The following is a 25,566-nucleotide window of genomic DNA, read 5'->3' as shown; positions in this document are numbered from 1 at the left end:
CTGCTGCTGTGCTGTTTGCTGTCATCTCAGCAGATAGACACGGTTCAGGGCCCCCCAGCTGCACTTGCACTCACAAGCAGGTGCTGAGAGGGGAAGTGTTCAGCCCCAGCTGCAGTGGAGACACGGTCCCAGCAGCATTCTCCCTCCACCCAGCAGTCGGTGCTGGTGGCACTGTGGGTGATGGGAGCGGTGGAGGCTGCGGTTGGGGGCAGCTCCCTGCAGAACCCCGGGGTACACCCCTGGCTGCCCCCACAAGAGCTGATGCATCGAGCCCAGGTGGGCGGTGGGGCGGTGTGGATGTGGGTTTTTCTCAGTTTCTACACGTTGCAGAAACTCCTTCCCAGTGAGAGCAGAGGGGTTTCTTGATAAAGAGGGAAATACACTCAGAGCAGGAACTGAAACATCACCTTTGAGACTCTTCCTCTAAGACAGCCACCCGGCAGCTTTACAGTAACAGGGCTGCAGGAGCAACGCAGCTGCCCCCAGCCCCATAACCACTATGCATGTCCCCAACTCCATTCTCCAGAACGTGCCCATGTGGGTTCATCCCAGCCTCCTCTCCTGCCAGGCATCCCCAGTGCTGCCCTGGCATCTGTGGGGAGCACTGCGATCCCCAACCTGCACTGAGCCCATCCACCTTGGGGACAATGGGTGGGCAGCAGGTGAGTGGGGGCATCAAGGAGCTCCAGCTGGAGAGGGGGCTCTGGCAAACGTGGCTGTGCAAAGCTGGCAGGAGCTACTGGGGAGACAGAGACAGGTCCCAAAGAAACAAAAGCAACCCCAGATGAGAAGAGCAAGCAGCCTTGATCGTCCCAGAACTGAGCACATTGCTGTGGGGAAGCAGAGATAACGTCCCACTTCCTGGCATCTCCCTTCCTGGACAAATAGCTGCTGGAGAGTGACACGCTCCAGGAGCAGCCTGCATAGGGATGCAACTTCCCAAGTGCCCCATTCCATACAAATCAGCTCCAGCGAGCCCTGCCCACAGCATCCCTGCCGTGCTGGGGATGCAGCCTAGTGCTGCAGACTTGCATCCCCGGTACCACCTTGCATTGGCTGCTGCAACAGCACATCTGCTGCAGGCAGCCCTGGTGCAAGTGGCCCATGTGCAGGGCCCTGTGGGCACGGTGGTGCTTCCCAGCAGTGGTCATGGACTGTGGCGGTGGCCACCAGCCACAGCTGCAGCACTGCTTCCCAGAGGGCTGGTGTTTTGCCTGCCCTGCTTTGCATGTCTGATGTACCCGGGGCAGGGGGATGCTGGGCATGCATCGTATATGGGGTGTATGGGCAGTGCACTGCCACCGCACCAACCCCACGGCCCTGACCCCACAGCAGGGTGCACATGGGGCTGAGCCATCCCCATTCCATCCCCCTGCCCCAGTGGCATTGAGCACACAGCTATCTCTCTCGTCTCTGCAAGAAGAGAGGTGAGGGGCAGGGACCAGGACACGGCAGGACTTTGGCCATGGGGAACTGCTTTATTTTGTTTTACACTTTCCTGGAAACAAATGGCTGAAGGGGCCACTCCTGCTGCCTTGCTGGGAAGCCACGGCTCCCTCCCCATCTGCCTTCCAGGATGCTCCATGCCCAGAGACTGCCTATGTCTCTCCCAGGAGCTGCTCACAGCCCAGATGGACCCCAGAGTCACCTCTGGGGCTGCTGACTCCAACATCCCCCAAACCCAAAAGGACTCATCCGGCTGTCCCAAGCCCACAGACAGCACTGACCCTCACAGAGCAGAGCAGCCCTGGCCCCACGGGCTGTGCATGGGTCTCCTCCCAGCAGGCAGCACCCACCAGCCCATGGACTGCAAACCCCATGCCCTAAGGCTAAGCAGCCCCAGCCAGCCCTGTGCATTAGCACCAGGTTGATTTATAGAAATTCGATGGTTGGGGCTGCCAGTGCCTCCTGCCAAACCTCATTAACGGCTGGCCTGGGAGCAAGGCAAACAGCTCATGCAGCAACAAGGAAATCCTTGTTTAAGCATTTCTGGCCATGCATGGCCCTTCCCCTCACACCCCGGGGAGAGAAGAGGTGGAGGAGATGCAAGCCTCAGGCCCAGCTGGCACAGCCTGGGGCAGCCACAAAGAAGGAGGCAGCAGGGAACACAGCATGGGCTGTGCAGAGTGGGAGCCTCCAGGAGGGTTGGAGGCAGTGGGAAGCCATGGGGGCACAGCACAGGGCTCCTTTTCTCTGCACCCTTGTGCCTCGTTGCACTTTGTCTCTGGTCTCTGGTGCAGAGCAGCATGGATGGAGCTTCCAGGCAGTCTCCTGCCCTTTGGTGTCCCTGCACAGAGCATTGCAGGTGCCAGGCATAAGGGTCTGCATGAGGCTGTGTGAGGAAGCACGGGTATCACCACTGTCCTGGGGCAGGCACAGGGCAGCAGCACAGCCATCCCACAGCCCTGGCACCAGCACTTTGCTGAGCAGCCTCAGCAGCCTGCATCCGCCTGCCCCATGTGTGGCGCAGGATCTATTTCATCATCTGGAGAAAAGCATTTACTGCCAATAAACGGGCTAATTAATTCTCCTCAAAGACCTCTCAATTATTCATCTTGGGCCACAGAGAAAACAATTACAGCACTTACCTCAGCCCTGGCGGGGCCGGCACAGCAGCGGGCGTGGAGTTGGGGCTGGCAGCAGGCAGGGCACAACAGGCAGCCAGAACCACATGGCACTAAGACCCACATGGCACCCTGCTCCCTGGGTGCCCTGCCCAGCCCAGACCCTCAGCTGCCCAAGACACCAGGGCTGAGGATGGTGCCTGCCAGGCTACCTGTCCATCCACACGGCTCACACTTGCCCACCGCTCCCAGCAGCAGGGATCAGGTGCAAGGGGAACTGATGCTGCCCACACTGCTCATCACCATAGGGCACGTCCCAAATCCACCCACGTGCTGCCAATTCCCACTGCATCCACTCCTCCAGGACTGAGGCAGCACCTTGTGCCCACTTTGCAGCAGGCTCCTCTCCCCATCTTCACTCATTTGCCCCACACCTCCCGAACCGCAGAGGTGGATGATGCAGCCCGCAGGGTTCAGGCTGCTCCCCAGAAAGCAGTGCTGGGAAGTGCTGGCTGCCCTGCATCCCGCAGGAAGGGGCCGTGCTCGGGTCCCCTCGGACGCGGGCATCCCTCCCGCTCCCGCTGCCCTGTGTGGGGCTGAGTCCCTCCTCCCGCGGCGTCAGCAACACTTTGAGGGAAACACATCGCAGTGCAAACATAGCGGTGCAAGGGCAACCGGGATCCACGTGCAGCGATCCCAGTGCACAGCTGCATCACCCGCGCGGGCACTGCCATCCCTCCGCTCGCTGCGAACCCACGGATGGGAATCGAAGTTCTCCCCGGGGCCGGGGCCGTGCGCTCCTCCCGCGGTGACACCGTTGCCTCTTCTCCCCCAACACCCCACGGCTGGGACCGGAGGCACCGGTGCTGCGGCCGAACTCCCCGCTTGCTGCAGCGGCTGTGCCCGGTCCGGGCCCCCCGCCCGCCGCCCGCCGCGCTCCCACCTGCGCCCGCCCGGGAAGGGTTAAGCGCAGCGCGGCCCCCACCCCCCCAAGGCAGCCAAGGGGCGGGCCTGTCGGGAAGCCGGGATTTCTGCAGTGGTTTTACTGGAAAAGTTGTTGCCGGCGGAGGGAGGGGTCACCGGGCGGCCCCGCGGCCGGCAGGTTGGATGGGGCGCCCGGCGCGGGGCGGCTGCAGCCCGGCGGGCAGTGGAACGAGGCATCACCGGAGCCCCCCGGGCCCCTCCGTGCAGCCCCCGCCGACCCGGCTCCCCGTCCCCTGCGGCTCGGGGCTGCCCCCGCTCGGCCCTGGGACCGCTCCGCCGGGAGGAGCCGGCCCCCGCGCGGCAGCGGTGCCCCGGGAGAGAGCGCTGGTGACGAACGGTCGCGCTCTGCCGGGACGGGATGGGTGCTGCCGGGTGCTCCCCCAGCGTGAGGTTTGCTCTGGGCTCTGATTCGTTGGGTGCTGCAGGTGTAAGCAGCTGCTGGAGTGTCCCAAAGAGCTTGAGCCGACTGGCACAGGTGGCAGCACAGCACCACATGGCGTGGTGCAGCACGGCACAGTGTGGGATGGCACAGCATCATATGGCATGGCACCATATGGCACGACATCACATGGCACAGCATGGCATCACACAGCACCGCATGGCATGGTACAGCATGGCACAGCAGCACATGGCACAGCAGCACATGGCATGGTACAATAAAGCATGGCAACACATGGCACAGTGCAGCACAGTGCAGCACCGCATGCCCAAGGCCTGGCTGTCCCCGAGGCTGGCTAAGCCAGGAGCCCAGCACGTCCCAGAGCTTCCAGGCATCGCTCTGCAGTTCCCGACAGTAGGAAATCACTTGGCTCCACGGTTCCCACAGCTTGGGAATGATTGATACTTGTGCTTTCTGTACCCACCAGATTCAAGCAGGGCCCTCCAGGCCGGCGGGCTCCAGGACACGGGATGAGTTATCACACCCCGCAGAGCACACAGCGAGGCCACGGGGCCAAGGCAGCGCCAGAGGAAAACACCCTGAGCACATGGCTGGGGCTCGAGTCCCTGCCAGGCACTGTGGCCAGCCCTCCTCACCCAGCATCCTGCAGCCCTGCATAGCACATCCCACAGCTTGCATAGCTGCAGCAGCGCCAGTCCCAAACCAGAACCTCACACCACCCAAACCCCGCAGCGGCTCCACTGTGGGACCCATCCTTGGCCACAGTGCTGAGAGCCTCAGTTGGAGCAGAGCAGAAAATGGGGAGCCCCCACCTCAGAGACCTGCTGGGGTGGACAACGTGCCAAAGCTGTGGCCCCCAGACCCCTACCTCCCAGAGCTGGTGGGGGGGGGAGCTGGGACAGCACCACCATGGGCATAGGAACGGCGCCGAGACCCGGCTGCGCCCGGAGCTGCCTGTGGGGCCGGAGGCAGGGGGGAGCCCGGCCCGGCTCCGGGAATCGCCCCGGCGGCTGCCAGCTCCCGTGGCAGGGGGAGGCGTAGGGAAACCCGATCCTCCCCAGCGGGATGCGGGCTCCGTTCCTCAGCCAGGGCTCAGCAACTAATTTTAGCCTCGGGGAGGCACCTTCGTAGCGTGAGCTCAGCCCGCAGCGGCCACATGCTCAGTGGGGCTGGGAGCTGTGGGGACAGAGCTGCCAGGTGGGAGTCACACACAACCCATTCCCACCGAGCCCCCTGGCCACCCGCCAGGCACCAGCGGTCCCCATGCTGCACGCGTGCCTGTGGCCTTGGCTCATCCCCATATGTGGCCGTGAGCCCACCTCCCAGGGTCTCCAGGTACCGGGGGCCGCAGAGCACTACAAGCAGAGCCCCAGGGGCTCAAAGGACACGGGCATTGCCGAGGAGCCTTGCCACGCAGCGGCTGCCATGGAGCTGCCACGTGCCAGGAGCAGCAGCAGGGCGCGATGCGGTCCCCTGCCCACAGCCACGGCCGCGTTCCCCAGCCCCAGGCTGCCCCACGCTTACTGGAAGAGGAAGCTGCTGGGAAGGCAGTGTGTGCGGCAGGGGAGCCTCGGGGAGGAGAGGCGCGGGGAGCCGGCAGAGCGCGGCCGGCCCTGCTCCCAGGTCCAGGGCCAGTAACGGGAAGCGCCTGCTCTCAGTGACGGTAAATCAGATCGGGGAGATTAGAGGCCTTTTTGCCTAATCATGAGCGGCTTGAAGTTGGAGGACAAGTTCCTGGAACAAAGAGGAAATGGAGGCAGTAAATAAAGAAAAACTGTTAACATGTGGCCCTGTGTGTGAAAAACGTCTCCGTGAAGGACTGTTTATGGCTCACTCGTCGGCAGGGTGACAGCTGCAGTGAGCCGGGAGCTGTAGGGACTCCAACGCAGGGCCTGGAGTTGGGTGATGGAGGAGAAGGGCAGCGGCAGCATGGGCAGTGCATTGGGGACGTGGCACAGGGAGATGCAAGGGGAGGGATGGACACCTGCACCCAACCCCCAGCACTGGCTGGAAGCTGCTGAGTGCTACGGGGTGCTCCCCACGGAACCCTGAAGGACGGCTCTGTCCTGCTCAGCAGCCCTTCTGCCCGATGGGATGAGGTGGGGGTCTCACTGCCATTCTGTGCACGTGCCCCATTGTGCACCACATGGGTTGATGCCAGCAGCCAGATGCCCATGGATCCCCCTCCCCCGTGCCAGGAGAAAGTGCTGAGCATCGCAGCACTGCCCACAGCTGACACCAGCACGGCCCTGAGCCGCGAGTACCCGGCAGTGCCACAGGGCAGCGTGTCAGCTGTTTGCAGGGCAGATGCAGCCAGAAGCTGGAGCCGATTCCCATCAGCAAAGGTCACTCTGTGCCTTTCCCGTCAGCAGCGCAGCAGCAGCCATCGCCATTCAACGCGCAGCTCCGTGTGCGTGCAGAGCCGCAGCACGTGGCCGGGCAGGGGCTGGCAGCCCTGTGCCCCCCGGGATCTGCCAGCGGGGCCGGGGCACGCTGAGCACATTGCACCGAGCGGTGCCTCCCCACAGCCACAGCCTGCCTCCCGCACAGGGACAGAGGCGCGGGCTGGGGAGGGTGCTGCGGGGCGGGTACCCCGGGGTCGTTTCGGTGTCCCGAGCGGCAGCAGCGGGGAGACCGGCTGTGCTCGGCAGCGCCCAGAAGGAGCGCTGGGACGGGGACCCCGGCGCGGGCTCGGTGTGCCGCCACGCCGCGGCCCCGCCGGGGGGAGCGCACGACCGCGGGCAGTGGAGCCGGGCCCGGTCCCGGAGTGGACTACGTGCCCCGGGAGCCCTTGCGGCGGGGCGGTCCCGGCGGACCCGGCGATGCTGGCGGCGCGGGGCGCGGGGGCTGCGCTCCGCCGTGCGCTGTTGCACGGAGCGGGGTCTCGCCGCGGCGGCGCGGCCACGGCGGGGGACGGCGGAACCGGGGGCGGCGCGGGGTCGCTGCGGGGCGGAGCGGCGCTCGGGTGCGTGCGGAGGTCGCGGCCGGGCTCGGCCCCACCCGGGGGGGGAGGGCTGTTCCCGGGACAGGAAGCGGTAGCGGTTCGGGTTCGGTTCGGCGCAGCGGGGCGTGGGGGCGGAGAGGTCAAGGGTGGGCAGCCCCTCCCCAGCAGCACAGACCAGCCCCCCGCTCGCTGTCCCCGCAGGCGCCCGCAGCACGTGGTGGATCTGCGCAGCGACACCGTCACGCAGCCCGGCCCCGCTATGCGCAGTGCCATGGCCCGGGCCAACGTGGGGGACGACGACTACGGCGAGGACCCCACGGTCAATGGTGAGCGCGGGGCCGGCAGCCCTTGCTGCACTGTCACACTCCCTGGGCTGAGCCAAGGGCTGTGCTGGGAAGGAAACGTATGGAGTGCATACAGCTGTGGTGCAGACCTCTTTCCCACCCTTGTTCTGCACGTTTCCTCTATTCAGAGCTGCAGCAGCTGGCTTCGAGGATCTTGGGGATGGAGGATGCCCTTTTTGTACCCACGGCTACAATGGCAAACCTCATCGCAGGTCAGTGCCCAGTGCTTAGTGCTGCTCTCCCCGCCCTGCATCCCAGGGTATGAGTTGGAGCCCCCCAACAAAGGATGGAGAAGGCACAAGCAGTCTCTGGGAGAGTCCTGGTCCTGCTCAAAAAGCTGCTATGCGTTCCACCCTAATGGCTACAGAGGAGGGCTGGGGGAGCAGTAACTTCCACACCTCCACCAGAAGCAGACCCTGCATCACGCTCAGCCCCATGCGTATGAAAGCTGCAGCATTGCAGCACCACTCTGGGGCCACTCTCCCTCTACCCATCTACAATGGGTGCCCCCCTTCCCGCCGGGGGGGTGAGGGGGGGAGGGCACCCCACACTTACACACTGTGCTCACTCCCCTCTTCCCTCAGTGATGTGCCACTGCCAGCGCAGAGGGGCTCAGCTGCTGCTGGGTGCCCAGGCCCACTTGCACGTCTATGAGCACGGCGGGGCTGCACAGGTGGGTGCTGCACTGCTGGGGAAGTTGGGGGGGAGGGGGGGTGCCCGGGGGCGGACAGCGGCTTGCTGCTGCCCTCCTCTGGCTGCAGGGAGGTCCCCTTCGGGTCTGTGACAGCATCACCCAAGCCACGACTAGGGCTGATGGACTGGAGACTGAGGACAAGGGATGGCAGGGCAGCCTCTCTCCAGCTCTGCTGCCCGCGCAGGTCGCAGGGGTCCACTCACAGGCGCTGCCAGACCTGCCTGACGGTACATTAGATCTGGAGCAGCTGGAGCTGGCCATCCGTGAGGCCCATGGCAGCCGCTACCACCCCCGCCCTGAGCTCATCTGCCTGGAGAACACGCACAGCTCAGCAGGCGGCCGGGCACTGCCTCTCACCTACCTGCAGCAGGTGGGAGCTGCCGGCAGGGCTGGGGGGTCCTCACGGCACAGCACAGCTCACAGCAGCTGTGCCCCCACCCAGGTACGCCTGCTCGCTGAGCGCTACGGGCTGCGGGTGCACATGGATGGAGCACGGCTGATGAATGCAGCGGTGGCCCAGGACGTGGAGCCGGCCCGCATCGCCCAGCACTGTGACTCCGTGTCCCTGTGCTTCTCCAAGGTGAGCTCACATGGGGAGCCCGGGGCAGGGACATGGTGCTCAGGCTGCAGCCAGCGCTCACACCACCCTCCTGGATCTGCAGGGCCTGGGTGCCCCGGCTGGGGCCGTGCTTGCTGGACGCCGGGCATTTGTGGCAGAGGCTTGGAGGGTACGGAAGCTGCTGGGAGGAGGGATGAGGCAGGCGGGTGTGCTGGCGGCTGCTGCCCGCATTGGGTTGGAGCAGGCAGAGGAAATGCTGTGCAGAGACCACGACAACGCCCGCCGCTTCGCTCAAGGTAGCTCAGCTCCTCGGGACATTTGGTGTCAGCATAAACTTGCTCCCCTGCAGGCTCGGTGCACAGCTGCAGAGCTGGGTCCTGCGCTTGTGGATGGGCAGCAGTGCCTGAGCAGCCTCCTGCTGGAGCACTGAGCTGGCAGCCTGACAGCCTGCACCTCCACAGGCATCAAGGAGCTGAACTCGCCTCTCTGCTCTGTCAGCCTGGCGGCTGTAGAGACGAACATCGTGATGGTGGAAGTGAAGGGGCTGCCCCCAGCAGAGCTCTGCACACACCTGCAGGCAGTGAGCGAGGAGGAGCTGGCTGAGACGGGCTGCACTGTCAGCGTCCTGCTGTTCCCCTGGTCGGAGCGCACTGTCCGTGCGGTCTGGCACTGTGATGTCTCATCCCGTGACACTGAGCTTGCTCTCAACAAGCTGAGCTTTGTGGCCAGAAAGTGTCAGGAGAAGCTGGCCCAGGGCCGGGGCCCCAGCCCTCGTGGCACAGGAGAGCACTGAGTGAGACTGGAGCGTGCCTCCTCCCAGCCCCGTGGGAAAGCCATCCCTGCCGGGCTGCAGCAGGCAAGCATGTGGGCTGGGCAGCTGTTGGCAAAGGGGCTGGGACCTCCCACAGCGTGCTCCAGGCATGTTCCCAACCAGCTGCAGAACCATCTCCACCCCTGCAAGCCAGCATGCAAGCCCAACCCTAGGGAGACCGCAGTTCACAGCTTCCCAAAGGAGCACCACACCTCCTGGGGCAAGTTCCTTCCCAGACGTGCCCACAGCTCACACCACCAGCCTGGCCATGCCAAGGCTGCTTCCCATCAAGCATGCACCATCCCAGGCACTCCAGTCCTCAGCCCACAGCAGCTGGGGCTGCCACGGCCCACACCACATAGCCAAAGCAGGACAAGCAGCATCCAGGACCATGCTGCAGGTCATGCTGCACAGGAACAGCAGGACAGGAAGAGTTCTCTGCAGCCTTCTGTGCTCAGCACAGTTTTTACTGGTCTAGTGGGGCAATTAGGGTCTAAATAAACACTTTTTGGCGATGCAGAATGTTTTTCTCCCCCAAAGATGCTCCTCTTCTTACTCTGCAGCAGGGCCTGGAGGTCTCCATGGAAGGAGAAGTGCTCCTGAAAACGTGCAGGTGCCTCACAGACACAGAAACAGGGCTACTTCCCAGCAGCAGAGCTCTTGTCTGACCAGGGCTGTCCCAGGCACAGCTCTGCCTGCCTGCAGGCAGCTCCTGTAAATGCTGCTATTGCATCCTGTGACAGTGGCTGTGTCACTGCAGGGCCCCTCTGCCCTGTGTGCACAAAGAGCTGAGCCCTTCTCACAGCAGTGCTCTCCCTGTTGCCTGGCATAGAACTGCCCTCCTCACAACCCAAGCTCTGCCACAGAGCAGCTTCTCCACGCATCAGCTAAGCATGCTCAGTAGCTGAGCACAGTTACATGTTCCCAAGATTTCCAGCCAGGCAGCACTTATTCCTATTTTATTTTGTATTGGCCATTAGCAGCTTCAAGGAACAAACTTCAACATCCAGTCAGCAGACAGACCCACAGCAGGCAGTCAACCCTGCACACCACAGATGGTCCAGCTCTAAGAACATCCACAAAGCACAGGAACACCTCAGTGAAGGAACATCATCACTCGCCTGTGCTAGCTGGAGCTCTCCTGCTGTGAGGGCCTGCTACTGGCAGGCTGGGAGGAGCAGTGGAGGCTCATCTGCCCCTTGTAGAACCACGAATGGTATCTCAGGGCAGCAACTTCCCTGTGCCACAGGGGACCCAATGAGATGGAAAGAGGAAACAAGGATAAGCACAGGGCAGAGTGCACGAAGACTGCTTGTCACTGCACAGGTCTGTGGTTTGCATCTCCAGTTTGTTCCAACATGTCAGCAAGCTCTCGCAATCATGTTCAGGATCACCTGGGATGAGGAACCAAATGCTGTGAATGGTGCCTGGCCCCACAGCGCCTCATGCTGGGGGAAAACACCCATTGCAACTGCCCTCCCTCCCGGCCTGGCAGATCTGAGCTGTACTCAGGACAGCAAAAAATGGAGAGGCTGCAGGAAAGAGCCTCTCTCCCTTACCTGAGTGAGGACGTAAGTTTCCTCTGACAGCTTCTCAATGATGTCAAAGTGATCCACGCTGGCAAGATCCAACAGAGAGACAGACCAGCCAGCTAAGCGCAGAGCCTGTGGAGAGATCAGTGCTGGCAGGGGGAACCCCAGCTGGGCCCCACAGCACAGCATGAGCAACGGCTCAGTAAGGACCAGCATTCTCCCTTGATGAGGGTGGTCATCACACCAGCAGCAGAAATACTAATTGATACAGTACGTGAGCTCTTCATCACCAGAGCTGACTGGAAGAAAGAGCTGGGTCCAATGGCAAGAAGAGGCACCTTCCCAAAGCAGGAGGCAGTCCTGATTCAGCAGTGCAGCCAGCCCCACTCTCTTCTTTGCAGCTCTGCATTACCAGCTCAGAAATCTCCAAGCCAGAGCCTCATTCACTTTAGGGTTTGCAGAGGGAACGGAGCAGGTCTAAGTAGGGCAGCCCACACAGCATCCCTGCATGGCTCACCTGGCTGTACTCCTGTGACTGCCTGCGGAACTCCGGGGAGTCATGCTGGGCCACAGCCACAAGCACCTCACAGGATGCAGCCACAGGCACTGCCTGTGTGATACACAGGATGGGGCTGTTCCTCTGGGCCACTTCCCTGGGGAGGAGACACTGCAGTGACAGACAGTGTGTGCCTGTGTGCACCCCCACAGCCTCAGCGGCGTGCACCAGCAAGGCAGAGCCTGCAGGGCCTGCATGCATGGGCAGAGCAGGCTGCAAAGCTGCTGGTGTTTGCCCACAGGCTGCGCTGACCAAAGCCACACATGCTCACAAGCTGCCCGTGCCCTTTTCTATATGCTGTCGCTACAGCAGACGGACTCACAGGCTCATGTTCAGTGCATCATTCACGTAGGTGTGCAGAAGGGGCTCCAGGTCATACACACCGCTCACCAGAACAGCTCCTGCAAACAGAGATGTGGTAGGTGAGTGGCTCTGCAGTTCAGGCTTTCTCATGCCCAAGTCCCCATGGCTTTAGAGGGATAGAGGGAGGCTGCTGAGCTGCACCAGCTCAGATTCTTCTTCCCTTAGTACATGCAAGATGCAACCAGTTGAAGCAAGTGATCAGCTTAACAGATCGCAGAACAGAAAAGTGGGAGATGCCCAGGTGCAGCCCCCTGGTGCTGAACACCAACCCTCCAGAACAGGGGTCTCTAAAGGCACTACCTCTGATATCTGGAACCACTCCAAATTCTGTCCAGTCTGTGGACAAGACCATGGCTGCCAGGTGAGCCCCTGCCGAGTGCCCACACAAGTAAATACCCCTAGAGAGAAGGAGCCATAAGCAAATGCATGAAGAAAGAGCACATCACATGCTGTGCCCCAGAGGCTGCAGACTGGCCATATTTCCCAGTCCACCAACTGAGCCATTGTACAGTGACAAAGGAGTACAGTCAGTGGTGCTGCACCAAGGCACTGAGGTCTTTATCATAACTCAGGGCTTTCCCCACCCCATCCTGTTTCTGTCACAGCCATCCCAATGCAGTAATCCACCCAGGGAGCAACAGAGGCACAGTCTGCCTGAAAGACCAGACAGAAGCAGTAGAGGCTGCTGGCACAGGGGACAGGGACACCAGGCACTGTGTGCTGCCCACCTGATCCTGTGGTACTGCTTCACCAGGAAGGCAAGGCTGCGCCGCACCTGGAGCACCATTGCATCTATGTGGCCTGGGCAGAGTGCAGAGTCAGGTGGGCACCAGACCATCAGGGGAAGTCATGGCCCCCATTGGGCCCTGCCTACCTTTGGGAGCAATGTCGTAACCAATGGCCACCACTGCAATGCCCTGGGACAGCAGCGCAGGGGCTGCGAAACCCGATGCGTCCTTACTGGGGAGGGGAGAGAGAAGCTGCCGAGCTCCAGAGGACAGACAGATGTCCTCATGGGGCTGGCTGGGGATGGCCATTGGGTCCAGGATACCAAAGTCTGTGTTTAGTGTTGTTCTCTAGAGAAGGAAGATGTAAAAGAGACCTGGCAGCTCCCTTCTCAAGGGAGCCCATATCAGAAGTCTGTCTTACCTCAAGCACTGCCAGTATCCACCATGGATGTAGACAAAGACCGGGAAAGCTGCACAGCACAGCACAGGTAAGCACGCAGACATGACCTCAGGCCCCCAGTCACAGTGCCCACCACCTACTTTCAGAAGAGTCCCCGGGAAAATAAATGTCAAGCTTCTCCCCATCCCCATCTCCATAGGGGACGTGCAGTGAGGTCCGTGCAGCAGCCTGGGCCTTCTGCGTTCCTGCAGGGCCGGGGGAGAATCAGCCCGTATGCAGCACCACAGCTCGTGGTGAGCTCTGCAGGCCCGGGTTGGGGCCGTGCCCATCTGGAGCTCACTCCCACCTGCGGTCATCACATCGACGTGTGCCTGGATGACGCTCTCGCTGTCCATACGGCGGGACCAGCGGCTGGGCGAGTACTGCTTCTCCAGCTCCTGCGGGCACACGAACGCGGTGCTGCAGGAGGAGGGCGGCCGGACCCGGGGCGCCGGAGGAGGCTTCGGCCCGGCCAGGCCCCGCACCTCCAGACCCATGTCCTGCCACCGTCCCATCTCCTCTTCGATCACCCGGCCCCGCTGCCGCTGGCGGCCGGGCCGGGTCGGGGCACTGGGCGGGGCCGTCCCTCGGCCATTGGCCTCCGGGGGTCGGGTCGGGCCGGGCCGGGCCCGCAGCCATTGGCCGCCGGGACACGCCGGGCCGGGCCGGGAGCTGAGGCCTCTGACCCCGCGGTCGAGGCGATGACGTAAGAGCCCGCGCGGGGCACGCCGGGAAGGCGGCTCGCTCCGCGGGAGCGCGGAGAGAAATGAGAAATCTCCCGCCTGCGCTCGGATTGGTCGGCGCTGCGGGGTAACTCTGCTCGGATTGGCCGGCGGCGGCGGTCCGTGGACGCGAGGCTGTCGCGGATTGGCCGGCCCGGCGGCGCGCGCGCGGGCTGTGAGTCAGTCGGTCGGTCGGTCAGTCTGTCTGTGAGGAGCGGCGCGAACATGAGCTGTCTGACCGTGCCCGGCGTGCATCCCGGCTCACCCAGCCGCCCGCGTGGGCAGATCCAGGTACCGGCCGGGGCGGGGCCGCTGGGTGTGGGCGGGGCTGGGATTGGTGGGGCCGGGTCGGCTGTGAGGGGATGCCGAGCGCCGGGGCTGCGTGGCACCGGTAGTGCGGGGCCGGGCCGGGGATGGCTCCGTGCCGCGGCTGTGCGGGGCGACGGGGCGGCCGTGCTGGGACGGGTGGGGGCTGAAGTGCTGCAGCGCTGCAGCGGGGCGACGGCGGGCCGGCACCTCACCACTGACCGTGTGGCTCTGCCTCCAGGTGATCTTCGGCCCCATGTTCTCTGGGAAGAGGTAAGGCGGGGCGGGATGGGCTGGGCTGGGCTGGAGCCGGCTGTGGCTGGGCCTGCTGACTCCTGCTCTCTCAGCACAGAGCTCATGCGGCGCGTGCGGCGCTTCCAGCTCGCTCAGTACCGGTGTCTGCTGGTGAAATACGCCAAGGACACCCGCTACTGCACCACCGGCGTCTCCACACATGACAGGTGGGCTACGGGCAGGAGGATCTGTGCTCTTGGACCTGTGGCCAGGCTGTCTGGCTCACTCTCTCCCTCTGTTCCCCCTCAGGAACACCATGGAGGCCCGCCCTGCCTGTGCCCTTAAGGATGTGTACCAGGAGGCGCTGGGCTCTGCAGTCATTGGCATTGATGAAGGGCAGTTTGTAAGTGTGTGGCCAGGGCAGGACCTGGGGTGTGCACTGCTAGACATGGAGCAGAGCACTGCCCCTTCTTCCTCCTGAAGCTGCTGTTTCTGTACCTCCTGTAGTTCCCAGACATTGTGGAGTTCTGTGAAAAGATGGCCAACGCTGGGAAAACCGTCATTGTTGCTGCTCTTGATGGGACTTTCCAGAGAAAGGTAACATGCTTTAGTTTTAGTACATCAGCTGCACTGGGAATCTCACCAGACTCAACCAACAATACAGCCTCTGTCTCGGTGCAGGCTTTTGGGAGCATCCTGAACCTGGTCCCGCTGGCTGAGAGCGTGGTGAAGCTGAACGCCGTGTGCATGGAGTGCTACCGAGAGGCCTCCTACACAAAGAGGCTGGGAGCAGAGAGGGAGGTGAGTTCCCTTGAAACACAAAGCTTTTCAGCAGCTTCACCTTGCCAGCTCTGCTAGTCTAGAAAGGATCTTCTCAGGTAAGCTGATCTCTGCAGAGTCATTCTTCTGATTTCCTTGATAGGTTGAAGTGATTGGAGGAGCAGACAAATACCACTCTGTCTGCCGAGCTTGCTACTTCCAGAAGAGGCCTCAACAGCTTGGGTCAGAAGACAAGGAGAATGTGCCCATGGGGGTGAAGCAGCTGGATATGCCAGCCTCACGGAAGATCTTTGCTTCTTGATTGCTATGCTCCAGTGTGGAGGGAAGGACACAAGGAAAGAAGGTAAATGTTGCAGCTCCTGGACTTCAGATCTGGCCTCCCCCCCTCTATCAAAACTGTCAGATGTCATAGCTCTACCTGCCAAACCAAGCTGCTCTTCCCCTGCTCCAAGTGCCAGGAAAGAGGGCAATCAGTTGGACCTGATGCCAGGGGGAGCTGAAAACAGAGTCTGACTAAAAGGGAGTTCCTTTTCCAGAACATGGAAAAGAGATTTAATTACTGACGCTGCCATACAAACGTGCTGGAAAAGCTGGAAAGCCGCCACACCAACCCAGGCTGCGGGGCACTGACAACTTGCCTGGTCTGCTCTCCTGCTCCTGGCACACGTTCAGACTCGCCACTGGTAGCCAGGTCACTTACCTGCAAACAGCCTTTTCTCTCATGTGCTGCTGCTAAATTCTGGGTTTCTGATGATACTGTACAGTAATTTGGCTTCCGAAAGCCACTTCCTTTTTAATATAGCCTGAGGAGATGCCCCTTCCCTTTTTATAGAACAGTGGCACAACTTCAACTGACACAGAGCAGCAGCCTGGCCTTCTGCAGTCTAAACAATTGTGTATAGCCAATTAGCTTGCTGTTAAATTTGTTGTAAATACGTTTTTTGTTTTTGCTGTTTTTAAATGGAGGAGGGGAGAAGGAAGGCTTGTCTTGTCAGCCTGACTCCTAGGCTCATTCTAGCCTTTGAAACTAAAAAGGACTTTCTGCACAAGTTCGAGCTTGGTGCAGCCAAGCCTTTATAAGGCATAAGTGACCTGTGGAAGGTTTGGGGGATCAGGAATTAAACTGTAGGGAATTGGACTACTGTTCCTGTGAAGATCCAGCTACCTGGAAAAGGGTCTTTTCTTTGAGTAGATGGTTCTCAGTTCTAGTCATGTGTTTTGCTTCCTTCTCAACTTTTCAAGAATTCTTGAGCCTGCTGCTTTCCTTGCTGTAACACCTGAAGAATCCTCTCCCTTTACTTGACTTAGCTTCTGGAAAGAATTTTTACTACTCATATAAAGTGCTTTTTCTCATCAGATTCCTTGAGCTCTGAGCAGTAGCTCTTGGTTCTGGTTGGGCTTTGGTCAATCCCCTCTCAAATACAGTGCTCTCTACAATACTTGTTTACTACTGTACTGAGGAGCAGGCAGCTGCCCAGGTAGTTAGAAGACTCTGAAACCTCACTTCCTTGGTGTTAACTAAAGCAATTACAGCCACAGTGTTCACAAACCCTTGTCAGGCCTGGGCTTTCCTCTTAGGGATGAGGAACATGCAGTAGTGCTTGCATTCTAGATTAATAAATAACTTAATAAAATTGCCTGTGTTTTCAGAGCAGTCTGGTGTGTGGCTTTCCTGTTCACAAAGCAGCAGTGTGTGCTGGCTGCTGGTCACACGGCACTGATGTTGCTCAGGCTGTCCTGAGGAGCAGCAAGCCTTGCTAAAAATAGGTGCTGGCGTGAGCTTGTTGTTGATAGCGCAACAGGCACCAGCTCCCCCCGTGGAGCCCCCCCAGCACACAGCAGAGAGGAAGAACCCAGTACTTCAGAGAAGAAACACAGGTGGTGGCTAGGTGAAAAAGTTTATTCCATCTCTACAGTGATAAAGGCATAGTTGAATATCAGCCCCAGCAGCTACAGCTCACATACCTCACACTGCTGCTGGGAACAGCTTCACAACAGGCACAGCAGCACACAACCTGAGACAAGCCACAGCCCACGTGGAGGCACAGCACAGCACCCAGCCTGGGGACAGTGGCTGCTGAGCAGGGCACGGCTCGGACAGCAGTGAGCAGGGCATGGGGAGACCCCCGCAGGGTTCAGTGTGAGACAGACACAGGGCCTGCAGTTGGCAGGGAGGTGCTCTGGGGGGAAGGGAGCTGCCCTACTGTGAGCCCAGCACCCACCATTCCCACGGATCCCAAACCACCGAGTGCCAGCTGCTCCCGTGCAGGCTCTGGGGAAGGCACAGCACAAGGGTGCATATTCAGAAGATGAGGCTTTGGCATCAAGCTCGGCCAGCAGCAGCTGAAGGAGGGGAGGAAGGCATGCAAACCCAGTGGCAGGCAGGAGCTGGACTGCACCGTGCAGCTGTGCTGGGACAGATGCTACAGCAGTTAAAGGTGGCACCTGGGGACTGCAGTCAGCAGAGCTGGCCAAGGCAGCAGCACCAGGAGGGAACAAGGGGTGCTCACCGTTACTCCCCCAGAGGCACAGCAGTGGGGCTCGGGCTCAGCCGTTCCAGAGCACCAACTCTCCCCCTCTCCCCCTAGAGGAGCTGGCTGTGCACAGCAGGTTCTACTCAGCCATCACTGCTTCACAGCAAGGAGCACATGGCTCCACCATAGGCACCAGGCCCTACCCTCTGCCCCAGCACCCACCCAACCCCAGTGGTCTTCACACAAAGCAACCATCACCCTCCTGCCCCCTTCCCCGTTCAAGTTATAGGTCCCTCCCTTCCCACCCCGCAAGAGAAAATTGCACTTGTACAGCCATCCCTGTGGGCTGGGCTCAGTACACCGGTGGTGGCTGGTAGCCCTCGGTGGCATCTGCGGTCTGGGTGAAGGGCGGCTGCTGGTAACTGTCATGGCTGATGTTGGGGTAACTGGAGTACGGCGTGGAGACCTCTGGTGAGGGGTCGACGTAGCTGTGCGCAAAGTCCTCCACCCCCATCTTATACCGCTTGTAGGCGAAGGTGATCAGGAGGCCCTGCAGAAGGCAGAACCCGTCAGAGCCCGGCGCTAAGCAGAAGACCCCCGCGGAGCCCCCCCAGCACTCACCCATGAGAAGATGGAGAAGAAGCTGAAGGTGATGGCGGCACGCGCCGAGTCGGCCACGATGCGCACGTCCTCATCGTGTGTCCAGGCCCATTGGTTGGTCAGGAAGCAGAAGCCGACAAACCAAAGGAAGGTCCAGAGCCCTGCGGGGGGGAGGGGGGGAGAGGGTGTGAGGGCTGCATCCTGCTGCTCCCAGAGCCCCGATGCTTCCGGAACCCCGCCGCTCCCCGGGGCTGGCAGCACACGGCCCGCAGGCACCGTGCCAGCGGCAGCTCCTCGCGCCAGGCACCGCGCAGCCACGTCATGGGACTGCCATTGCCGGGAGCCCGGCCCAGGCCGTACCCGAGAAGCCGAGGTCGGCCAGCACCAGGTACTTGCGGTCGGTGGCGTTGCTGATCTGCGGGAAGTAGGCGTCCACCATGAAGAAGAAAATGCAGGCCAGGAAGGCGAGCACGCCGATGCCGATGCCGTAGCGGCAGGCATTCTCGTTGTGGTTGAAGACGCAGTAGAGCTGCGAGGAGCGGGGCGAGTTGGTGTAGCCCTCCCCGACCAGGCAGGCGAACACGATCAGGGCGAACACCTGCGGGGCGGCAGCGGCGGCGTCAGGGGGCGGCCCCGGAGCAGAGGGGCCCCGTCGGGGGCTGCCCGAGCCCCGCACCGCCCCGAGCTCAGCTGAGTGCCCCGTGACTATGGCCGGGCACGGGGAGAAGGCCGCGGGAAGGAAAGGAAGGGAAACACAGCACAGCACAGCCGCGCCGGGCCGGACCGGGCCTCGGAGAGGCGGGGAAAGGGAAAGAGAAAGAGAAGGGAAGGGAAGGCCGGGTTCGGCCGCACGACGCAGCAGCGCAGGGCCGCCCCGGCCGCACTCACCGCGCTGGCGATGCGCGCCAGGACCTGCGGCTGCTGCACGAAGCGCACCGGGTCGAAGGCACCGCCGGCTTTGGCCGCCCCGTACGCGCCGCCGCCCTCCATCGCGCCGCCGCCGCCGCGCTACGGCCGCTCCTGCGCGGCACCGCCCCGGGAGGGCCGGGCGCCGCCGCCGCCGCCACCTGCTGGGGCCGCCCCGCCCCGGCTGTGCTGGGAGGGGCTCCGGCGGGGGGGACCGGCGCCGGCGCGGCGGGAGCGGCTCCACGCGGTAGCGCTGATCTGCCCCGCGGCCCGGGCTGCGGGCGGTGCGGCTCCCGGGGTCCGGCGGGCACCACGCGGCTCCCGCTCCTCGTGACCGCCCCGCGCCTCCCGGCGTGCCCGGCCCCGCGCCGAGATCCGGCCCCGCGCCTACGGGTGCGGTTTGTGTGACTGTCCCGGCGGTACGGAGCGCCACAGCAGCCCTGCCCCGCGCCCTGCCCCGCGCCGCTCGTTGCCGCCCCGTGCCTGGCACCGGGAGCGCGCACGCGAGACGCCGCTGTGCCGTGCCCGCCGCCCCGGGACGCCGCGGGGAGCTCCGGACCCGTCTGCGGCGGCCGCTGGAACCGGGTGCGCTGCCGCGGGTGCCGGGGGAGCGCGGCGGGTCGTGGCCCGGGGCCGCCTCCTGCCCGCAGCCTTTGTCTGCGCGGGGCGGGGAGGGGACGGGGGCGAGGATGGGGACGGCGCTCAGCTCCATAGGGCCGTCAGTGGTGGCGGCCGGGATCCGCAAGGAGGGGAACGAGCTCTGTGCTGCGGCCTCGCGTGCTCGGGACCTGGGAGCGGCCGTCCCGCCGCATCGAACGGATCCGAGCAGGGCGCTGCGGGCTCTCGGCCCCCGGTGGCCGCGCCTCGACGAGCGCTCGCCCCGCATCCTTCCGTGTGCGCTCCTCCCTCCTTTCCTTCCTTCCTGTCTCGCTGCTCGCTCAGTGCCTGGGCCGGCAGGGACCCGGCGGACCCTCAGCCCCGGTTCTGTGCCACGGGCGGGACGCGGGGCTGACGGCGGTGTTCGCTGTGCAGGCAGCGTACGGGAGACAGCGCGGCTCCGGGATGTCCCAACTGCCTGCCTTCACTCTTCGAGTCCCTGAGAACGCTGAGAGCGATGGGTGAGTGTGGTCTAAGCACCGCGGGCAGAACCACCCGGCCCAGAGCTGTCCCGGAGCTTCACGTCCCCCATAGCCGAGTGGGGGTTTCAGCTTTGTGCCCTTGCAGCCAGGAGCCGAGCCCGGACAATGAGGGAGCCCTGCACAGCTCCTTCTGCCAGCTTATCGAGGAGCAGAGCAGCCTGGTGGCAGGGGCGATAGAAATGGAGCTGCAGGAGAGGAGCAGAGGTACAAAACGGAACTGCAGAAGTGGGGGGTGAGGGGAACAGTCCTGTACGCCTCGGATCTCACCCCACATCCTCTCTCTCCTCCCCAGAGCCTTCGGCTCTCCTGCCTCCCCTGGACCCCATCGCCTCTACTGGGCTGGAGCTGGAGCAGGGTGAGCAGCACCCCGGCTACGCCACCACCCTTCGCATCCTGGCCAACATGCCCAGCCGCACCATTGGTGAGTGCCACCCCCTCTCTGTGCCACCTCTGTGCCCTTCCTGCCTGGGCTTTGCCATGCTGTGAGCCCTTCTAGGAGTTTTCCCTAAGGCCGCCCATCCCAGTGCCGTGTTCGTGCCGCAGGGCGCAGCCGTGGGGCCATTATTTCTCAGTACTACAACCGCACGGCGCGGCTGCGGCGTCGGAGCAGCCGTCCATCCCTGCAGCAGCTCAACCGCACAGCACGGCCCAGCCTGCGGCAGTACGACCTGGAGAGTGACCCAGCCCATGCCACGCTGGCAGGTGAGCATTCTCCTGGAGCGGGGCTCAGGATGGGCAGGATGCCTCTTGTTGGGTGCGTCCCTCTGAGACTCTCTGCGTTCAGACAAGCAGAGCCTGCTGGCAAAGGAGCTGTTGAGCCTCCCACCTGCACAGCGTAGCCAAGTGCTGATGGAAGTGCCTCTCAGCCTGGAGGAGAAACGCAGCCTCCGGTAGGTGTCTGTGGTCTGGGCTGGGCTTCTCCCAGCCTGGGCTGCCCCTGATGCCTCCTGTGCTGGGCAGGAGGCAGCTGAGCCAGAAGAGGAGCACCCCGGGGCTACGCGCCCACTCTGCAGAGCCCACCTTTGCCTGTGCATGTTGGCAGGACTGCATCGTGCTTGTAAGTCTGCAGCACAGCGGCCGGAGCTGGTGGTGACGGAGGCTGTACAGCTGCAGGATGCCCTCACTATGTCTCCACCCTCCCCAGGGCTGCCGAACCCTCTGGTACAGGTTCCTGGCACTGGTCCATGCCGCACAGCCTTGGCACTACGCCTTGAAGCAGATCAGTGGCCGCTTTGGTTCCAGCGTGCTCTCCTATTTCCTCTTCCTCAAGACGCTCCTGCTGTTCAACATCATCTCCTTCCTCCTCCTTTTGGTTTTTGTGGTGGCCCTGCAAGCTGCCTATCCCCCTGCTGTGGCCAGCCCCCATCCCTTCACTGGCCTTGAGCTCCTCACCGGAGTGGTAAGTGCCACAGTGTTGGTGCCCTGCTGCCTGGGAGCTGCCCCCAGCCTGATCCCTGCTCTGTGTCCCTGCGTCTTATGCCATGGGGATGCCCTGGTCTGTGCCCTTGTCCCCAGTGCTGCCCCTGCCCACGGCACTGTGCCCTACAGGCTGATGCTGACCCCATACCAGGCTGGGCAGAGTACAGCTGGCACCGGTGAGGTCACTACAGGTACTGTTGTGCATTTCCCCACAGGGCTCCTTCACTCACTCACTGCTGTACTACGGCTACTACAGCAACACCACCCTGAACGACCCCTCTGCCTCCAGCCCCAGTGGCAGCACGAGCCCCTCCAGAGCCACCCAGCTCCCATACAACATGCCACTGGCCTACATGTTCACCATTGCGGCCTCCTTCTTTGCCACCTGCATCCTGCTGATGTACAGGTGAGCAGCACTGCCAGCACAGCCTGACTGCCCAGCACTGCTGCCCTGACTGCCCTGTTGCCTCCTGCAGCATGTACCACTCCTTTCTGAAGAGCTACCGCGTGGGCAGCTCCACAAGGGTCCTGGCCATCAAAATCTTCTCTGCATGGGACTTCAAGGTGGTGCAGAGGCACTCGGTGAAGCTACAGAGTGAGAACATCTGCACTCAGCTGAAGGTGAGGAGTGGGGTTGCAGTGCTACATGTATGCCAACCCTGTGCTGCACCTTTGTGCAGCAGCCCTCTAGGTCCCACCTGAGCAAGCAGGATAAATCCTTGCTTTAGATGGCAGCTTATGTTCTCAGCCACCCCGTCTGCTCTGCTGTCTTCCAGGAGCTGCTGGCAGAGCAGCAATTGCGCTCCTGCCCTCTGAGCCTCTCCCAGAGGCTGCGACACATCACTGTGCTCCTGCTTGCCTGGCTCCTGGCACTGGGCACAGTGCTGGGCTGCGTGGTGGCCGTGTACTACTTCTCAGAGCACATGCACACGGTAAGCACAGCGCCGGGTGAGGCAGAGCAGTGATGGCAGTCCCGCTGCACCTCCCTCTTGCTGTCAGCATTGTGCTTGCTGCTGGGAGCAGTGGGGTTGAGCCCATGGCTGGCACCAGGAACCATGCAGCCGTGCTGAGCCAGGCACCGCTCACCAGGTGCAGCAGGAACAGGGGGCTGCAGCAGGCAGTGCGTGGCAGCAGGAGGGAGTCCTGCTGGCCCTGCCGCTCATCGTGTCGCTCCTCAACACGCTGATGCCCCACTTCTACAACCTGCTGGCAGCATGGGAGAAGCAGGATTCCCCAGAGGCAGAGGTCTACGTGGCCATCTGCAGGTAGGGTGGGGAGCCTCCTGCACCCCAGGTTTGCTTCATCCCCCTTCCCTCAGCTCTGCTGTGCCTGGGGCTCAGGGGCTCCCCATCTGTGCTCCTGCTCCCCAGGAACCTCCTGCTGAAGATGGTGATCCTCGGCCTGCTCTGCTACCAGTGGCTAAGCCACAGACTGATCTGCTCTGCCAAGGAGGTTGGTGCTGGCTGATAGTGCAGGGTTGAGCAGGGCAGGACGGGGATGTGTACCCTGCATTGCCCCTGGCCCAGGGTGTGCAGAGCAGAGCTGGGGCAGCAGTGTGGGCAGGGGTCTAGCAGTAGAGGCTGTGCTGGACAGCACAGTTGGCACCTGTGGTGGGGAGAGGTAGCTGGGGAAGGGGTGCAGAGAAGGAAGAAGTCCCCTACCCTTTGAACTCCCCATTAAGAGCCTGGCACTACCATGCTTCTGTCCCCAGTGCTGGGAGACGTGTGTGGGGCAGGACCTGTATCGCTTTGTGGTGATGGACTTCATATTCACTCTGCTGGATACCGGTTTTGGGGAGCTGCTCTGGAGGTAATGTATCCCAGGAGAGCCCACCAGCATGGCCCCTTGCTCCTTGTTCCAGCTGGGGTGGCTCTGCCTCAGCACACAGAGGCTCCGCAGCTGCCCAAGGATGATGGTTGGGTGCACAGCAGCTGTCAGCAGAACTCCTCTCACTTCCCAGGCTGATCCTGGAGAAGAAGCTGAAGAGTAAGCGGAGGCCTGAGTTTGACATTGCCCAAAATGTGCTGGAGCTCATCTATGGACAGACCCTGACCTGGTGAGACATTTCCAGCCTGATGTGGCTCATCCCCTGCCAGCCAGCGCTTGCGGTGCTCACTGCTGTGAGCCCTGCCTCGTGCCACCCAACAGCTCCTGGTGTGGGCAGCTGCAGAGGCTAAACATCCACCAGGGGTCAGTGAAACCTCTCCTGTCTGACCTGCTGATGTGTGGCGTGTGCCACTGAGCACAGCCTCTGCAGCCGGCCTGGCACAGGACGTTGTGTGCTTGCTCTTGGCTTTGTGAAACTCTGAGTGCAGTTGGCACCACTATCCTGGCGCTCCTGAGCTCCAAATTGCCCTCCTAGGCAGCTCAGCTTGTCTCTCTCTCTCTCCAGGCTGGGCGTTCTCTTTGCACCACTCCTGCCAGCAGTGCAAGTACTGAAGCTGCTGCTGCTCTTCTACATCAAAAAGGTGTGATTGCGTCTGCCTGAGAGCAGTGCCCTCCTTGCAGAGGGGCAGAGATGCTGCTGGGGTCCCCCAGGTTTCAGCTCCCGGCTGATGGATGGGATGGGGACGTGAGGGGTGCAGCTGCCTGCACTCACTCCTGGGTCACATTGTGGGAGGTGACAGCATGCTGCTCCTTGCTTGCAGACCAGTCTGATGCAGAACTGCCAGTCCCCCAGCAAGCCCTGGCAAGCATCTCATATGAGTACTGTCTTCATCACACTCCTCTTCTTCCCATCCTTCTTGGGGGCAGCCATCTTTGTCTCTTACACAATCTGGTGGTGAGTATTCATGGGCACAGAGCCACCTGCTGCCAGGGGCAGCACCTGCAGGGATGGTTGGGGATGAGACCCCAACCCAGCTGATGGGGTCCAGCCCTTGCAATTCCTGTAAATAGGAGCCAGGGCAGAGCTTTATGTCAGGGGCATTGCCCGGCCACTGCCCTGTGCCCAGCCACCCACTCCCAAAGCAGCTTCCCACTGACTCGCTCTGCCTGCTCAGGGAGAAGCCATCAGAAACCTGTGGCCCCTTCCGGGGGCTTCAAACCATCTACCAAACACCGAAGGTCTGGGTGGAGCTGCTGGAGGAGTCCAACCCCAACATCGCCTGGTTCAGCTGGATCCCCCAGTACCTGGTGGAGAACACTGTCTTCCTGTTCTTTCTCTCTGGGATAGTGCTGTGAGTATGAGGCTGAACCCTGCACACACCTTTTGGGTTCCCCCTGCTGCTTCAGAAGCCCTAGGCAGAGAGACCGGAGCCCCAGTGACACCATCCCTGCACACCTGTCATTGCAGAGCCGTCATCTACTTCAACATCCAGGTGTTGAGAGGGCAGCGCCGGATCATCTGCCTGCTGGAGGAGCAGATTGCCAATGTGTGTGAGCTCTGTGTGCTCTGAGCCCCTGTCCCTGCAGCTCAGGGCAGTTCCCAGCCCCAGTGGCTCTGGGAAGAGCACATCCCACATGGCTGCTCACTGCAGTGTCTATGCTGTTACAGGAGGGGGAGGATAAAAAATTCCTCATTCAGAAGATTCACTCCATTTATGATCGTAAAGTGCACTGTGCTTGATGCCAGGTGAGGCTCAGACCCAGGGGAGAGTACTGGGGGTCGGCAGGGATGGAGAGTCACTGTGCTCCCCTGCTCCGTGCTGGAGCTGGGGGATGGGAGTAGCACAGTGCCAAGCGGGGAGGGACTGGGACAGGGAGCTGGGGGGTGGTGGGGACAGGGAGAGCATCATCCCTGCTGTCAGCATGCAGCAGTGCTCTGCCCACTGTGAATGACCCTTGGGGCCTCACAGGGACCTTCTCCTTTCAGTGTCACAGACCCAGGAAGGAGCAGGACAGAACAGGACACCTCACCAAAAGGGACTGGACCCAGCAGCTGTGTGGCATTGCGCTGGGAGCAGAAAACTACTGCACTTGGAATTGCTGTCTTGAAGCAGCCCAGGACTGCTGGGCAGTGCTGCAGCACAGAAATAAGGCTGCACCCCCAGAGCCAGGAGCACAGCCCCACTGCTGTGTCCCAGCACAGCTCCATGGGACTGGCTTGCACACACAGCTGTGTTTACA

At 62.0% G+C, this 25,566-nt stretch overlaps 5 protein-coding genes across 12 annotated transcripts; 3 read left to right on the top strand and 2 right to left on the bottom strand.

Moving 5' to 3' along the window:
* The first annotated feature begins 6,755 nt into the window (after nt 1-6,755).
* Nucleotides 6,756-9,842, top strand: LOC116232544 (uncharacterized). Of its 4 annotated transcripts, none has more exons than XM_031598969.2 (8): nt 6,756-6,913; nt 7,094-7,218; nt 7,365-7,448; nt 7,821-7,909; nt 8,115-8,300; nt 8,373-8,510; nt 8,593-8,785; nt 8,951-9,842. In XM_031598969.2, the coding sequence occupies exons 1-8, from the start codon at nt 6,771-6,773 to the stop codon at nt 9,280-9,282; spliced, it is 1,290 nt and encodes a 429-aa protein (XP_031454829.2). In that variant the 5' UTR covers nt 6,756-6,770; the 3' UTR covers nt 9,283-9,842. The 4 variants fall into 4 exon arrangements, with proteins under 4 accessions (XP_031454829.2, XP_089977920.1, XP_089977922.1 ...); XM_090121794.1 differs by having other exon boundaries at nt 7,998-8,300; XM_090121796.1 differs by lacking the exon at nt 7,365-7,448.
* Nucleotides 9,843-10,242: 400 nt separating this feature from the next.
* On the bottom strand, nt 10,243-13,600 carry AFMID (arylformamidase). 2 transcript variants are annotated; one of them, XM_031598966.2, is made up of 11 exons: nt 13,404-13,599; nt 13,226-13,316; nt 13,020-13,124; nt 12,901-12,949; nt 12,626-12,711; nt 12,480-12,552; nt 12,052-12,149; nt 11,711-11,789; nt 11,350-11,485; nt 10,860-10,964; nt 10,243-10,694 (listed from the first exon to the last, which is right to left on the bottom strand). In XM_031598966.2, the coding sequence occupies exons 1-11, from the start codon at nt 13,431-13,433 to the stop codon at nt 10,662-10,664; spliced, it is 885 nt and encodes a 294-aa protein (XP_031454826.2). In that variant the 5' UTR covers nt 13,434-13,599; the 3' UTR covers nt 10,243-10,661. The 2 variants fall into 2 exon arrangements, with proteins under 2 accessions (XP_031454826.2, XP_031454827.2); XM_031598967.2 differs by lacking the exons at nt 12,480-12,552; nt 12,626-12,711 and having other exon boundaries at nt 13,404-13,600.
* A 179-nt stretch (nt 13,601-13,779) lies between these two features.
* Nucleotides 13,780-16,609, top strand: TK1 (thymidine kinase 1). Of its 2 annotated transcripts, none has more exons than XM_031598971.2 (7): nt 13,780-13,931; nt 14,188-14,219; nt 14,294-14,407; nt 14,490-14,583; nt 14,688-14,777; nt 14,862-14,981; nt 15,103-16,609. In XM_031598971.2, the coding sequence occupies exons 1-7, from the start codon at nt 13,866-13,868 to the stop codon at nt 15,259-15,261; spliced, it is 675 nt and encodes a 224-aa protein (XP_031454831.1). In that variant the 5' UTR covers nt 13,780-13,865; the 3' UTR covers nt 15,262-16,609. The 2 variants fall into 2 exon arrangements, with proteins under 2 accessions (XP_031454831.1, XP_031454834.1); XM_031598974.2 differs by having other exon boundaries at nt 13,822-13,931; nt 14,299-14,407.
* Nucleotides 16,610-16,841: 232 nt separating this feature from the next.
* On the bottom strand, nt 16,842-19,080 carry SYNGR2 (synaptogyrin 2). Its single transcript, XM_031598970.2, has 4 exons — nt 18,923-19,080; nt 18,395-18,632; nt 18,056-18,195; nt 16,842-17,984 (listed from the first exon to the last, which is right to left on the bottom strand). Exons 1-4 carry the CDS (start codon nt 19,022-19,024, stop codon nt 17,787-17,789), a joined length of 678 nt encoding a protein of 225 aa, XP_031454830.1. The 5' UTR covers nt 19,025-19,080; the 3' UTR covers nt 16,842-17,786.
* An 86-nt stretch (nt 19,081-19,166) lies between these two features.
* Nucleotides 19,167-25,448, top strand: TMC6 (transmembrane channel like 6). Of its 3 annotated transcripts, XM_090121792.1 has the most exons (21): nt 19,167-19,525; nt 19,973-20,058; nt 20,165-20,283; nt 20,372-20,500; nt 20,623-20,781; nt 20,864-20,969; nt 21,040-21,136; nt 21,224-21,478; nt 21,714-21,904; nt 21,975-22,119; nt 22,275-22,430; nt 22,549-22,763; nt 22,869-22,950; nt 23,210-23,307; nt 23,459-23,554; nt 23,891-23,966; nt 24,147-24,280; nt 24,501-24,677; nt 24,794-24,872; nt 24,995-25,072; nt 25,313-25,448. In XM_090121792.1, exons 2-20 carry the CDS (start codon nt 20,003-20,005, stop codon nt 25,064-25,066), a joined length of 2,442 nt encoding a protein of 813 aa, XP_089977918.1. In that variant the 5' UTR covers nt 19,167-19,525; nt 19,973-20,002; the 3' UTR covers nt 25,067-25,072; nt 25,313-25,448. The 3 variants fall into 3 exon arrangements, with proteins under 3 accessions (XP_089977918.1, XP_089977917.1, XP_031454835.2); XM_090121791.1 differs by lacking the exon at nt 19,167-19,525 and having other exon boundaries at nt 19,553-20,058; XM_031598975.2 differs by lacking the exon at nt 19,167-19,525 and having other exon boundaries at nt 19,555-20,058; nt 22,588-22,763.
* Nucleotides 25,449-25,566: the final 118 nt, after the last annotated feature.

The sequence above is a fragment of the Phasianus colchicus genome, chromosome 20, assembly GCF_987193195.1.
Source record: "Phasianus colchicus chromosome 20, bPhaCol1.hap1.1, whole genome shotgun sequence".
NCBI classification, from domain to species: domain Eukaryota; kingdom Metazoa; phylum Chordata; class Aves; order Galliformes; family Phasianidae; genus Phasianus; species Phasianus colchicus.
This window is presented reverse-complemented; position numbering and strand designations above follow the sequence as displayed.